This window comes from Festucalex cinctus, chromosome 4, assembly GCF_051991245.1.
Source record: "Festucalex cinctus isolate MCC-2025b chromosome 4, RoL_Fcin_1.0, whole genome shotgun sequence".
Classification (NCBI taxonomy): domain Eukaryota; kingdom Metazoa; phylum Chordata; class Actinopteri; order Syngnathiformes; family Syngnathidae; genus Festucalex; species Festucalex cinctus.
The window spans coordinates 24,262,369-24,277,539 of NC_135414.1; the positions used below are offsets into that span (position 1 = coordinate 24,262,369).

General features: G+C 39.6%; 2 protein-coding genes across 4 annotated transcripts; both read right to left on the minus strand.

The window, feature by feature from the left end:
• Nucleotides 1-171: 171 nt before the first annotated feature.
• Nucleotides 172-9,272, minus strand: sppl2a (signal peptide peptidase like 2A). 2 transcript variants are annotated; one of them, XM_077519815.1, is made up of 17 exons: nt 9,105-9,272; nt 7,968-8,078; nt 7,590-7,772; nt 7,054-7,143; nt 6,800-6,933; nt 5,548-5,693; nt 5,376-5,472; nt 5,182-5,283; nt 4,889-4,970; nt 4,531-4,605; nt 4,395-4,451; nt 3,578-3,628; nt 2,428-2,527; nt 2,259-2,339; nt 1,964-2,124; nt 1,300-1,333; nt 172-618 (listed from the first exon to the last, which is right to left on the minus strand). In XM_077519815.1, exons 1-17 carry the CDS (start codon nt 9,156-9,158, stop codon nt 578-580), a joined length of 1,599 nt encoding a protein of 532 aa, XP_077375941.1. In that variant the 5' UTR covers nt 9,159-9,272; the 3' UTR covers nt 172-577. The 2 variants fall into 2 exon arrangements, with proteins under 2 accessions (XP_077375941.1, XP_077375942.1); XM_077519816.1 differs by lacking the exon at nt 1,300-1,333.
• Nucleotides 9,273-9,609: 337 nt separating this feature from the next.
• On the minus strand, nt 9,610-13,461 carry ddias (DNA damage-induced apoptosis suppressor). Of its 2 annotated transcripts, XM_077519811.1 has the most exons (6): nt 12,973-13,461; nt 12,825-12,898; nt 12,241-12,402; nt 12,006-12,114; nt 11,616-11,923; nt 9,610-11,417 (listed from the first exon to the last, which is right to left on the minus strand). In XM_077519811.1, the coding sequence occupies exons 1-6, from the start codon at nt 13,009-13,011 to the stop codon at nt 10,343-10,345; spliced, it is 1,767 nt and encodes a 588-aa protein (XP_077375937.1). In that variant the 5' UTR covers nt 13,012-13,461; the 3' UTR covers nt 9,610-10,342. The 2 variants fall into 2 exon arrangements, with proteins under 2 accessions (XP_077375937.1, XP_077375936.1); XM_077519810.1 differs by having other exon boundaries at nt 12,825-13,461.
• Nucleotides 13,462-15,171: the final 1,710 nt, after the last annotated feature.

A 15,171-nucleotide genomic window follows, 5' to 3' on the forward strand; every position in this document is an offset into this window, starting at 1 on the left:
ATTGTATTCGGTGGATATGGAATTCATTAAGGTAATGCTCGTTTATTATATTGGTACAAATAAAAACAAAAATTCAAAACAAAGGGACTTTCCCTTGTGGCTAAGTATCTGCTTTGCAAAGGCAAGGTTGACTCATTCGGTTTGGTGTAAGACATATGCAAAAAAAACACATTCAACATACTTGTTAATTTAATATAAGGCAACAAACATCATAAAAACACAACACAGAAATCCAATGTTATCAAAAGGTATTTTGTGGCAAGTGTTTTACTTAGCTCACTCGTCATGAAACATGAGGCACGCTAAATATAGTAAAGTGCTTTCTATCATTGTGTTCTGTCAACGCCAAGGCAGGATGTGTAGGCAAAGACATGACAGTTTGTTTTTTTGTGATCCATGAGAGGCGCTGAAAAGCCTTTCCAACACTACAAAAGAGCCTAAACACACACTGCTCTGCAAAGAAGTCAAAATCAACCTATACCGATCTAAGAATCTATTTATCTATTATTGTCCCTTGCTTTGTCAATTTTATAGTACAATTTAGAATTAAAAAAAATTCCAGTATTTGGCTTGTAGGTCAGCACGGTTCCGCATCTATGGGGTGGTCGGTTCTTGACTCTGTAAAGAGAACAAAAACATTAAAATTGTCGTTTTCCTGAGAGCTAGGGTGACATACAACACATCCATGAATCGATCAATTCATGCCACAACAAGCCCTCCTAGGTTAACGGCAGCATGCAGATGACAACATGAATGTTAAACAGTATGAAGGGTGCAAGGATGAGCGGGACAAAAGGTCTGTGGGACATATACCAATGGACAAATGGCCGGAGTAAATTGTCACATACATTATTAGAAAGTGATCCTAACATATTGGTTCAGAAATTAATTTTCCTTCTCATAGAAATCTGAAATGGGTAGGAAAATCAACAAGCGTTACCAAAGCAGCAAGCACGGTGAAAAAAAAAAAAAGAGTAGTTAGCACGTCTGCCTTCGAATCAAGAGTTCCTGTGTTAGAATCTCAAAAGGTTTTCCCTGTGCTTGTGTAGGTTTTCCCTGTGCTTGTGTGGGTTTTCCCCCCTGACCCTTACGAGGACAAGCACCATCGAAATGAGATGGATGCATAGGGACACCAAGTGGTGAATTAATGCCAGAAGCGTCCAATTGTTTAGATGTTCTTGATTGCTCGACTGGAAAAAACAAAACTGGTTAAAATATCAAAATAAAATAAAAAGGGGGTTAAAAAGAAGCTGTCATGACACACAAGAAGCACTGTTGAGAGGGATAAGAAGAGCACACCTGGCAGCAAAGGTTCCTGTGAGGATTCCAACACCTGATGAAGACAAAGTCAGGTCAAAATGTGATCTCCAGAGGTTACCAACCTTTTTGAAAGTAGAGTTACTTCTTGGGTACTGATTAATGCGAAAGGGTACCAGTTTGATACACACTTCTGAAATAATACATTTACTCAGGTTACCTTTTAATATTATTTTCCACACAATACTTCTTTAACATTGCGAGAAAATGACCATGTCACATCACTAGTGAGACATTTTTTGGAACAGGCCAGTGGACTAATTGTAGGCATTTCAAATTTGAAATAGCTTTTTGCTACTACTGCTGCAAATTCAACAAATGACTACCAGTATTTTAAGTTCTTTATAACCAATGTCTTGAAACACTGCTGTGCATAATAAACTGGAACAGTGCATTTAAACAAAAACAGTTTTTATTTAATAATAATGAAAATAATACATAGTTATTGTTTGTTTAAAAACATAAATTATTCTGCTGAGTTCCATTTTGCAGAGACTATTTATAAAAATCTGACAAAAATATTTTCATCTGCATAATTTGGAGCACGGCGTAAACTGGTCGTAACAAATTGTGACTAGAGCAAAAATATTCACATTATTAACGCCACCAAAGAATAACGATATTTGCACCATATATCCCTGCTCACCTCATAGGAGGTCCCGGCCCAGAACTGCCTGAATTGTCCCTTGCAGCCCGCTACCGTCGCAGAGGTTATCAGGGTGAAGGGCACAAGGTAGAGCAGAGCCGGCTGGCCCATCCCTGACAGCAGCATCACAGCGAACGTTGTTATCATTCCCAGCAGATAGGCTACAAATAAAATGGAACAGCGAGATAAAAATTAGGTCGACACCCTCCCGTGAGTTGCGCTACTGAATCGTGTTGCGCAACAGTGTAGCGGGTGAATGTCAAATGCTTGAAACACACAAGCCAATTTGAGGTACCTATACAGCTGCTGAAGAAGTAGACCTTCTTCGTGCTGTTGATCCAAACATCAAACCTACTGCAGTAAGCCACCAAAAGACCTGATGGAACAAAAGATAATCTTACTGCATTTTTTCGATCTCGCCTTGGCGTCTAATTATGAGCAGAGATGAAAGTAGGCACACTCACCTGGCACAATGATATCTCCATAACCCAGAATGGAGAACTGCATCCAACACAAGTTCTTAGCCCAGGCTGAGAACTGCGGGACGCGCATCACGACAGGAAGCTAGGAAGAGATAATACGTCATAGATATAGTCGTACTTATTTAATGTGTGAAGAAAGCTAATCTACACTTCAAAAGGGCTTTCTCAACAAGTCTTAAAGGGAGATTTTGGAGAAATGGCACATATTGTATAAACATAGTTAATGCTTTGGAGTGACTGTCAGCCCATCAATCGTGGTATTTAACAGCCAAAAACATGTACGGACACAGAGGGGTAAACATGTAATATAATCTGGAGGGCGTCTCAGCACGCATGAGACAAAAAAAAAAAAAAAAAAAAAAAAAAAGGACACTTTGTATTCTATTACTGAAACAGTGTACAGGGAGTCCTCGAGTTAAGGCGCACTCGACCTAAGGTGTTTCGACTTTATAACGGTTACGCCATTTTGGCTCCTTGTCCGCATATAGCCCGCAGTGTTTTCCCCTCGTTCGCTATTTAGCCCTTAGCTAATGCTAGCGCGTGTGCACTTGTGGGAGTATCTTTGGCTTTTTCGCCGTCTTTTTTTTCCCCACATCATGGCCCCAAAGAAAAAAGCTATGTCTTCTATCAATGTTGGTCCAGCCAAAAGAAAAGCAATTACCATGGAAACGAAGCTAGATATCATAAATAGCAGAAAGTTGACGCCGACTAACATTGGCAAAGACTTGGGCTTCAGTCGGACAGTCATACAGCATCTTATTTTTTTATTTATTTTTTTTTAATGTATTTTAGATTTTTTTTATGCAAATTATTTTGATGTAAATATTGACTTTAATGGGGAAATTCGACTTAAGTCCAAATTCGGGTTACATCACTAGCGTAGGAACGCAACACTGAACTGAACTGACGTAACTCGAGGACTCCCTGCATTGGGATAATTTACCAATATTATGAAATCAAGTCATTCGTAGGGTTTGAAATCTAAAACCACTATTTCATTATCTACACGGGAGGCATTCACATTAAGGGTCTTTTGAGGCATGGGATTAGAGCAGGGTCACTACTTGAGAAACAAATCGACGGCACACGTTACACGGGGTAAGACGTACAGTTGAGAGAAGGCCAATCTTACTGTTTCAGTGTGAGTCTGGGGCCCGGCCGGCACCTCCACTACGCTACCTGGCTGTGACAGAGCCCCACAAAAACATAGTAAAGTCAAGAACAGGCAGTGCAGAGGTTAATCAAGCAAAACACTGAGACCAAGATTAGCTTGAAGCTTGTGAGCAAGTAGAGCGCTTGCATACTGCATTTCCTCAGAGTGAAGTTTAGTCAAACCTCAAAGCTAAAAGTGTACATGTAATGAATATACCTCATAGCTTCACTTTCAACTTCACAGTCTCTGATACGGCAACAGTGCTTCTTCCCAAAAATTAGACTGCTAAGTAAGCTCAAATAAAAATATTTATATAATATCTTCCACTTGCTGTCGACTGAAGATGACATCACCTTTGCTGAAGAAATAGGTAATGACCAATCATGGCTCAGTTTGTGGACCAAACCCTAAAACCAGGTGATCAATAATGATTGGACGTTACATCCATCCTCAGCACAGGTGATGTCATCTTCAGCCAACAGCAAGAGGAAACAATTTTTAAAGATGTTAAATGTACAAGAAAAATAATGAAGTTATCAAATTCATTCTGGATAAAATGTTAACTTTTTACTGCTGAAAATGGCTCAATGAGTCAAGTATCCCTTTAAATTGGAGGTCGAACCATGCTCAGGAACGTTCAACCAAAAATGTTCTACTGCACTTAACTCCTGTGAGGCACCAGCATCCAATGTTATAAAAAATAATGTGGCAAAAAAAAAAGAAAAAGAAATTGGGAGCAATTTTTTGAGTAGTTCTCACATACAAACTAAGCCAACAAAAAGCACGGAGGCTTCACCTTCTCTCCTGATGCGCCCGGGCCCAAAGCCACCTGCACCATAATGCTAATGCCATTCTGTGAAAAAATGCCAAGCAGACATGTTAGAAATGTGTTTCCCCACAAAATTTGCATGATGGCCATGGACACGTGATACCTTGGTGAAGAAAGGCGTGATGAAAACAAAAAAGACGTCATAAGCAAGAAGAAGGGTGAGGAGGATCACGCAGATCTGCCAGTGAAAAAAACAAAACTACTTTTAGAAGAAATATATGCAATCGTGAAATCTGGGTGATGTAACCACAACATCCTTGACAGATGTAATAAACAGTAACAGACAGGAGTAATAATATAATGGATTTAAGGTATGTTGTTCGCCGTTGCATTGACCTATTCGCTGATTCACACATCCCTCCAAAAAATTTCCATAATTCATGGTTTTTATGCTCAGGACAAAGCATGTCTAAGATAAAAGTATTGCTTTGACATAAACCACAAATAGAGGAACACTCAACCTTGAAACTGGACAGCGAGATGGTCTTTAGAAAGTGGAGGCAGAACGCAACACCCAGGAGATCCTGCAAGATCCAGATCCACCTACACAAAACACAACCTTGTTTAATAATTGCTAACAGGAGAACCTCTGGAATTGAATGCCTCTTAAATGTGAGTTTGATCAGGATGTATCTCTACATTCACACAAAACTGTGGTGAAGAACTGTCGCGTGGGATATACTGTAAACAGGTCCTGGGAGATTTCTGCTAACACAGAAACAGAGTTTCTGCCCACTTGGTCACATGCTCGTACCTGTCTTCATTCCTGTAGACAGCCCAGACCACAGAGATGCTTATGCACACGGCGGCCAAGATGAGGGATCTCACTGAAAAGTTGGTTTTTTGAATGGTGAAACTGAAAAAGAAAAAAAAAAAAAAAAAGATTAGCAAAGGGAAGCTTTCATGGCAATTTAATTTTACAAATGTCAGTTTAAAAGACGCAAATACCTCCCACAGTCACAACCCACTTTGTCCAGCACTGCATCAATGCAACTGAACAGCGCGGTGCAAGACGCAATGCAGAATATGGCGATGATGATGTACACTGAAAGACAAGAAATACATGTCAAAATAGTTGAAATCTTTTGGACTGGAATTTTAGCTTTCACGTTCCACCAACCTAGAATATAATAGAAGTAGTACAGGAGGATGAGCATGCCGCACATGAGGGCGACGAAGATAAGCACTTTGAGAGGAGAATAGAGGGAAATGTCGCCTCCGTCTTTGTCTCCACTTGTTTCTCCCCCACCCGAGATCAAACGCTCTCTGCCACAGACACATTATCATGCATCCATCCATCCATCATCCCAACCTCTTATCATACTTATTATATTATTGTTATTTTGTTTCACTTAAACTTTTTAACATACTGTAAACTAGGGCTGTGCAATTAATTGAAATTCAATTACAATTTCAATTATTACACTCCACAATTACTCAAACAGGATAATCGTAAAAAAAGATTATTAATACTAATTTTTTGAGTTGTTTAAATGTACACATTTGCACCTTTTTTTTTTTTTTTTTAATATAACAAATGTAATACATTTTGGTTATCCTCCAAAAGGAACTTGCATAATTATAGTGGTTCAAATAATTTTGTGTCTTAATATTTTTTATATTTAGACATTTTCTTGTTTGTTACAAAAAAATAAAAAATAATAATAAATTAAAAACAAAAAAAAACAAAACAAAAAAACACCCTACTGCACAGTGCACAAGCTGCACTCCAACTTCAAGTTTTTGCCAACATAAATAAATAAATAAATAAATAAATATTATTATATACATATATTATTATAAATTTTGTTTGGTCCAAAAGGGACTTACATAATTATAGTGCTTCTATTCTTTTTTTTTAATTGGCCTGAATATTTTTAAATGTGTAAACATTTTCTTGTTTTCTCCCAAAAAAATAAAATAAATGATCGTCCTATTGCACAAGCTGCACTCCAACTTCAAGTTTTTGCAAACATAAATAAATAAATCATTAAATAAATATTATTATCAACATATATTGTTAGAAATTCTGTTAGGTCCAAAAGGAACTTACATAATTACAGTGTTTATATATATATTTTTAATTGGGCTTAATATTTTTAAATGCTTAAACATTTTTCTTGTTTTGTACCAAAAAATAAAAAATAAATCGTTGGAATAATAGTGATTTCAATTATTGCCCAAAATATTCATTATTATTATGTTTTTCCATAACCAAGCAGCCCTCAGTGATAACGATGTTACATATGTTGTACAGTATATTAACTGGAAGCAGAATTCTGAACTTATTGGAAAAACAATAAATCACACTAACAATAATCAGGGATCCTCAAAATGATGCTTATGTCGCGTCGCTGGCATTAAACTCTGACCTCTCACAGGCTCCACTCCAGTAGCCGCCCAAGGCAACGGTAACGATGGAGATCAACAGCATGACGCAGATGCTAGCGTCAAATTTAGAGGAAATCGGTGCGTATAGCCTTGCCTGCATCCCATCGCCAAAAACCTGATTGAAACGTGACATCGTTAGCTAGCATCAACTTTTTTGCAACTAAGTGAGAACTTAAAAAAAACAACAACAAAAAAACAAAGGCTGAAAAGGGGTCTAAAGTCAGGCAGGACTTACTTGTAGAGATTCCACTAAGTCCCTGTACTTCATGAGAGCCAGAGGAATTTGGATTTTTGTGTACTCGGTTCCATTGGATGATGGAGAAATCTGAAAAGACAAGTTGAGCACAAGACACTGAATATGCTCAAATTTTAGCATTGGCATAATAGCTAATGCGTATCTTAACAAGTAACAGTTAACTGTCTTGAAAGGGTTAATAGATGCTATTTTGTTACCGTCAAACAGAATTATTTTAGCTTCAAAACGTTTTCAGGAAAAAAAAAAAAAAAAGTATTTTTGTCTTATTTAGCCTATTATTTTATTTTTAGTCTACTATTTTATTTTTGTATTGTTTTATTGAGCCTATGTAAGTAGTTTTACTTGTGCTCAATAATTCAACTAACTACTGAACACAGTTGTTTATGAAACAACGTGGACAGATGCTGGATCAGGGATGGTTTAACCGGCGGCTTGTCCCTCATTTGAGTTTTGAACATTCCCAATTATGTCCAGACAAATGTCACATGGGCTCTTCAACAAATGTTATGTCCTACCAGTGTCGTGTTGCTTGCTATGAGCAATGTCGTAGCGCCGAGGGCCTGAGCAATCAGAGCCTTTTCACTGAAAGCACACTCCCCCATCATCACCACCAAAGCTTTCCCCTTCACCACATCTGGCCTGACTCCCGAGGGATCACATAGCACCGAGGAGGTCATGTTCACCAGTGGATATGGCACCTGGACGACGCGAAACAAAAATGTGACATCATAATCACACCTGCACAAGCAATTGAGATTACATTATAGACATGCTTAGGAAAGTAACAGTAGCACATTCTGTTTTTCTCTCTTTTTTTTAAATATGAAGTTGATCCAAATTAAACTGTTAATTCTTATTATTTTGCATAGAATTTTAACAAATGAGAAGCTTACAGCAGCTTCAAGGCTTTCTGGTAGAGGGGTCCATGAGCGATTGTAAAGGATGCAGAATTCCTCTTCTGTGCTTTCGTCTGAAATGTGCAGGATGGCTTCTTGGCAGTTTATCTGTGGGAAGATGCAGTGTTTCAATTTCACACAAACGGTATCCTGTACTACAAATGTATCACCAGCGAAAAGTGAGGGAACACTGCAAACCAATTGCATTTAACACTCTTAAAAAAAAAAAAAAGCATTTATATATTATATTGATAACTGTATTTATGAGTCATTTAAATGTCATTAAATCTGCCAACATTTCACAAAAGACAAATTTTTCAATAGTTTGATTTGAAGAAATAAAACAAATGCGGGCTTTCCATTACAACAATTAAAAAACAAAAAAAACAAGTCAACTTCTGAAATCTGAATGATTCGTCATTTCCGTTGACCGGCCTTTATGTTCACTTGTGCTGTCTTTGACTAATATATAAATTTTTTTTATGAACGTTTATTTTACGATGCATAAATAAAACAGGGAGGGGACAGAACCTTTTCTACAACACTGACAGTAGCTTAAGCTGCGTTGATGTGGTTTCAACAATTCCCCTTTAAAACCCGTCATAACTACGATGTTGACCGTGATGACAAGTTTGACATCCTTGTAAAGTTTCAATGAAACGCAAAAACACTTGACAAAGTCACAGTCTAATTCCAGAGTCAGTCTACGGTCTCCAGTCTACAAGGCGACACAAATAAGGAACTGTTGCTTATGTTTTCAAATTTTTGTTTTACGTAAAATAAATACAAACGTTAACCTCTTCTCCCACATCATGCCATCTTCCTTTTTCCATCTTTTTGGACATACGCATGCGCAGCGTCGACAGAAGCCAAGAAAAAACAAAACTTGTTAGTAGCCTAGGCTAACGCATTTCTTACCCTGCTTGACAATAAACTAGCATTACATTGACGCCACTGTCTGAAATATATATAATGTAATTAAAATAATATTGTAGTAGTAGTCAGTTTAACGCGTCTTCCTTAACGTTAAAATATTAAAACGCCTTCAATCACTGCCCTACTTTAACATGAAGTGATTAGTTTGTACGTTCGAGTAGGGTCTCCACTCCCCCCCGCCCCCTCTCTCACACCTACCTGCGAAGTCAGAAATGTAAGCGACAAAATGAAAAATACGGCAGCTTTATCCATTTCGCCGCCTGTGGATCGAGAACCGAGTTGGACATCCGTAGTCGCAAGCTATCTAGCCACTTCCGCTTTCAGTCACGCTATCATGTGACTCCCCAAGCCAATGATTAACCTGTCATGTCAACTCAAAAGTAGCGTCCACCAGGAACATACTGTAAATGATGTTTTTCATACGAATTCGTAATGATCAACGTCAGGAAGTCGACTGTCCACGTTTGACCAGTTTTTTGTTTGTTTGTTTTTTTGTATTGGCGGTAACGCCAGCACCTGTTTTTAACGCAAACGTCTTTTATTAACTTACATGTTACTTTAGTCTTTATTCCAGACCAAGCTTCTGGGAATAATAATAAAATAACAACAATGCCTATAATAATAATAATAATAATAATTAAAACAAACAAACCAAAAAAAAACAATACATACTTATATCAAGGCTTCCACAGTAATCAGTGTAAAACATACAGGCATGCTCGCCAATGTTTCATGTTTATTTAATCTCTTCTGTTTAATTACAATAAAAAAAAACAAGGTTGACTTGCGAAACCTGCTAAAAAGAAACGGCTTGAGGCACTCATTCGCTCACTCACTGTCGCGCGGACACACGCAAACTCAGCAGTTTCACTACCTTAAACGTGTGAGCAGTTTAGAATTAAAAGTGAAGTGTGCATAAATAAAGACATCCATCCATTTTCTATATCTCTTGTCCTAGTTAGGTTTGCAGGTGAAGTGGGCAAGAGGCCGTGCATACCCTAGACTAGTTGCCTGTTTGATTAATGAACCAAGCACAAAATTATGGGGGAAGGAGGGAGGAAAGTTATCATCCACACGTGTGACACCGCAGAGACCACAGGAAACCTCACGACCCCACTTCTTGCCCAAAGTTAGCTCATAATGGTGCCAGCTCACCTGCGATCCTGATGAGCGGAAGCGATATAGAAGCTGGATGGATGTTGGGATGTGTTAATTTATTATTAATGTTAAAATTGGCCATCAATCAAGGTTCGATTATCATATCATATCATATCAAGGTTCATTTCCTCCGTTAAAAACAGAATAAATCAGAGATGGGCAAGTGTCCCAGAATGAATTGTGTTCAACTTCAGAGGTTCCACAGTACTATCCTGTCCACTGCTTAAAACTAACTTGCGGTCCATCACTCTATTAAATGGAAGCACAACCAGAAATTTTCAGATGGAGTCCGAGAACAAATCTCTGGACCAATTGCATTCTTCATCCTTAAACAGGGAACCATTAGCTGCCATTTCATTGATTGTGTGATCCAACTGTGTGTTTCTACTACATCCTGCTGCATCACATTGCTTTGTTTGCACTGCATGTGAGGACGTTTTTTCCTGGGAGTTCCCATTTTCCACTTTGAGTTCAGCAAAGGTGGGCGGGACAATGACAAATTTGTCCTCTGATTGGCTTAGAGGCACGTCACATTCACTTTCAGGCTTCCCGTACAGCATCCTTCCCTGGATAGCAAGATGGTGCTTCCTGAATCGTCTTTTTGAAAAGTATCTATGTTTAGTGGATGACAAAGGATATGAGGAAGAGGAGGAAGGGCGTATTCGAACAATGGGAGTGGACTGAGAAGATGGAATAAAGTCAAGGCATAGTGGATAATCCGAGTGGGTTGACATGTCTCGAGAAGGTGTTTCATGAGCTCTTTTGACACACTTTTGACGTTCCAAAGGTTGCTTGTCTGCATCGTGCGGATCCACTGAGCTTAAACCAAACATGTCCAGAGAGCAATTGTAGACTTCTTCACTGTCTTCATTCAGCACACTAGTGTTAGTGATGTCCGCTAATGTCCGGGGATTATTTCCTGGTGCCTTTGTGTTATTGGTACACACAGGAATAAATTCATTAGGCAAGTTGTTTTTGTGTGCGCGGAAATTTTTTTCCTCCTCATTCAAAAACGCTGTCAGACTCTCAGACAAAGGCAAATCCTCCCACACCAACGAACACGACTCGAGTGAATCGTCAGATTGCCTGCAGACCTGACAATTGGAGACCTGGGGATAGTTTACACGTGAAGGCCTCAAATGGTTCAAGATGGAGGAGTTGACATTTCTGTTTGGCGAGCATAGAGAAAATGGCGGCGTGTCAAAAAATGTGTTCTGTCTTTGCTCTTTGGCATTTGATTGGTTGTCATCACGTGTGCAGCCGTCTTCCTCCTGCTCGGCGGATGAAGTAACAAGTCCCAGCGATTGTTGCCATGGCGGCGTGGGTGTGAGGCTGCCGTCGTGGTGCTGCGACCTGCGAGGGAGAACAAATGTGACTGGAATTGACGTTTATATTTGCATGAGGCACACATAATAACTCGTGCTGGTTTAACCACAGGCAAATCGTTGTCATGGAGCGGCAAGGGAATGTTGTTAATGTGCTGCGAGTTTCGAGCGGTGTCAAGTACATTTGAGCATATGATGAAATCAAAGAAAATGGATGATGCATTACTTTTGCAGGGAGTGGCAGAAAAGACGGGAGAGAGTGATGTTATTGAAGCTGCTGGCAGCAGAATCTTGAGGAATGTGTAGCAGCGGTGATGTCAGGATTCCGCAGGATTCGTTGCGATCAACATATTCCTGCTCATGTTCTTCTGCTTTCCTAAGGAGAAGTTGATAGTAATCAAGAACACAGTGGCCTTCGGAGTTTGTAGCTTTAGGGAAAATCAACTGAGTGGCAGTAAACTGGGCCATGTCCTTGCTACCGGAAGCACCCGAATTATGCTCTTCTGACCATGGGCAACTTCTAGAATCTGTCACCTGCAGAAAACAATGAAGAGGGGCAGGGTCAGAAACATTGCAATTACTGTACATGACAGGCATTGTCTTAATATAAGGATACCTTTATTCCAAAGACAAGATGTCTGCCGACAAAACAGTCTTCAACAGCCTTCACCAGCAATTTGGATCTGGCTGATGCGTCAGGTGGTCTGTCCGAGGTCTCCAATACCCTGTCAAATCACAAATGGATGCCAGGCTAACCAATACACTGAATGTCTTAACATTAAAACATTACAGATTTGTATTTTTTTTTAACTTGTTGAACCGTCTTCTACCGCACTTAGATGTCTTCTCACCTTTGAAATTGAGTTGCAGGGATGCCAAAGAATGGGTTCAGACAGCTGCCAAACACCGTGACTCCAAATATACTTGTGTCCCTAGTCACCAACAATGAAAGACGATATCTGTACTCCAGATGACACCTCAAGCAGCTGTAGGTACACCTGGAACATCTGGATCTTTGGTAGAATCACAAAGACAGGAAATGTGTAAATATGGCTCCAATATGGAAGATCGATCCTACTCATTAGCTAGACCACAGGTGTCATATCCAAGGACTGTGAGCCAGATGCGGACCTCCACATCTTAATACCAGACTCGTGGGGGCGCATAAGACATATTGTAAAGACAAAGTTGGATAATACACTGTAGCTGTAGGACATAATTCAAACTTCAGTGACTTTCAAGCTCCCTGTAATTGGATTTTCCATCCATCCATTTTCTTGACCACTTATTACACATGACTACACATGAGCCTGCTATCACTATTCTGTAGAATGTCTCACAACTCCGAATGTAATTTGATTTTACAGTTAGGAATAGGACTGACTCGTCTCAAGCTCAAACAGGGTTAGTGTTTGTTTTGAATTGATACGTTCACCTCGTCGTGTCCTGTGACTCCACATCCATTCTGCAGAAGCAGTTTTTACAGCATGGGTAAAACACACAGGTATCCTGTAGAGACAGCACGGTACAGTCCACCAGAGCTCGTCGAACTGACATTTTGCCCGCCAGCGGTTTAAATTTACCGCAGAGCCGACGGGAGACTCTCGGCTACCAGCTAACATGCTAACGTCGTCGGGCGAACTCACTAAACATTTCGCTTTTCGGCAAGTTTACCATTGCCACGTATCATTTATGAATTCGGAACCAAAAAAAAAAAAAGAGAATAGTTAAAAATCAACTCCGTAAAAAGCAACAAGGTTTTTGAACATTTCAACCAATCGTTTTTGTGTACAACTACGTTTCCTTCTTTGTGTCCATATGCATGCGGATACAGGAGTGCGTACTCGCCTTTCGCCCCCTAACGGACACCATCGATGACGCACCAGTATAATGTGAAAGAGATCTGAAATTTCTAATAAATTACGTGTGTTGACTTCTTTTTGTCGATTATTACAATTAGTGACCAACTATGTATACATTTATACACTGTTAATTCAGGGGTGGGCACATTGTTGCAGTTATTTTTCCTTTAAAACGTTTGTTATAGCTACCGTTATAGCAATAACTTTTTGTTAATTGGTTGATTGATATATATTATACAAAACAATGGATCTAAAATGTATTTTGTTGAATAATGGATGAATTAGACATTTTAATTAGGAGAAATCTTTTAAATAGCAAATCAGTCCTCTTCTCTTAGGATTGAAGGTAAGTCATTGTCATTAATTTACATTAGCTCTACTTGGACAGTAATGGCCAGATTATTATCTTGATTGTTTCAGACAGCAACTGTGCAGCCCGCCAATATAGTGTTAAACTTGCTGCTGAGCATTATCTTTTCAAAAACATTTTTTTTATTTTAATATTTGAATTGCTTGGGGCGGCACGGTGAATGAGTGGTTAGCACGTCCGCCTCCCAGTACTGCGGACTCGGGTTCGAGTCCAGGCTCCGGCCTTCCTTGGTCGAGTTTGCATGTTCTCCCTGTGCCTGCGTGGGTCTTCTCCAGGTACTCTGGTCTCCTCCCACATTCCAAAGACATGCATAGCAGGTTGATTGGGTGCTCTGAATTGTCCCTAGGTGTGATTGTGAGTGTGATTGGTTGTTCATCTCTGTGGGCCCTGCAATTGGCTGGTTCAGGGTGTACCTCGCCTGCTGCCCATCGCCAGCTGGGATAGGCTCCAGCACCCCACACGACCCTTGTAAGGAATAAGCGGTCAAGAAAATGGATGGATGGAATTACTTGTTTTTCAGGGTTCACTCTCTTGTCAGTATTCACTATCTTTCACTCCGTTGTTCACATTTTTGTGCCTCTTAAGCCTTTAGTTCCACCCGAGTAGTGCTGCGAATGCAACATGAAGCCAAAGGCATTGTGATGTGATGTCACACATGCCCTCCCTCAATGACAATTAGCTAATGGCTTGTCCAGCAGATTGGCCCCAGATGCTATCGGACAGTTCTTGATGTGTCTATTTCATGTGTGTGTTAGTAAGTAAAACATGTGCTCAGTGTCAGACTGATAATAGGCAAACATATAAGGGAACATGGGCCCCTCCATGCCATCTCATAAAAATTGATTATTAACATTTTCTTTGATTTAAATAATTATTGCTTAAGTCTTAATTCACACACAGAGGAAGCCCAGTAAAAGAAAAATCTTTACGTTCTAATTATAGTCTAATTAAATATTTTCACAGTGCTATACTGTACTGTATATCCTTTCTAATGAGATTGTTTAAATGTAGCATGCAAAAATTAATGACAGCGCTTGAATTTGGCCCTAGGGTAACAATTAAAAAGGATGATAGTGTTAATGCCTTTCAGAGCTGTTTGGCTCAGTGAGAAAATGAAATCAATAGTATTCCAGGCTAATGGGCAAACACGACTGTGTGTGAATCACCAGGTCAATGGGGAGAAGCAGGATGAAAATGTGATCTAAGACTTTGTGAGTGAAAGCCAATTCTGAGATTTGTTACTAAATGTATATGTTTCAAGATAATTGCTGAAAGCATGTGCAAAGACTGAGAAATATGTAATACTGAATTGTCACTTGATAGCTGTAGAGCGCCTCAGTGTTGCTCATGAGTGCATACACAATAGCGAGGGCAAACCCCCCCCCCAAAAAACAAACATCACATAGGACAGCCAGAGTGTGGACAGAGGTGCGCCTCTTTAGTGCGCCTCGTTGTTCTGGTGTCCACGGAAAAGCCTGGTGGCCGGACGCTTTAATATATATTCGCAGCTTAAACATGTAGTTATGCGCTGGCATAAGAATGATGCTAGA

What these genes read in the sequence shown, in the direction of transcription:
- ddias (XM_077519810.1), bottom strand. Translation starts at nt 12,946, where the DNA reads ATGTCAGTTCGACGAGCTCTGGTGGACTGTACCGTGCTGTCTCTACAG. An exon ending in ATCTTGTCTTTGGAATAAAG is followed by an intron (nt 11,924 to 12,005) that starts GTATCCTTATAT and finishes TGTTTTCTGCAG; the next exon opens with GTGACAGATTCTAGAAGTTG. An exon ending in TTCTGCCACTCCCTGCAAAA is followed by an intron (nt 11,418 to 11,615) that starts GTAATGCATCAT and finishes TCTCCCTCGCAG; the next exon opens with GTCGCAGCACCACGACGGCA.
- sppl2a (XM_077519815.1), bottom strand. Translation starts at nt 9,158, where the DNA reads ATGGATAAAGCTGCCGTATTTTTCATTTTGTCGCTTACATTTCTGACT. An exon ending in TCACGCCTTTCTTCACCAAG is followed by an intron (nt 4,452 to 4,530) that starts GTATCACGTGTC and finishes ATTTTTTCACAG; the next exon opens with AATGGCATTAGCATTATGGT. An exon ending in TGGAGATATCATTGTGCCAG is followed by an intron (nt 2,340 to 2,427) that starts GTGAGTGTGCCT and finishes TTGTTCCATCAG; the next exon opens with GTCTTTTGGTGGCTTACTGC.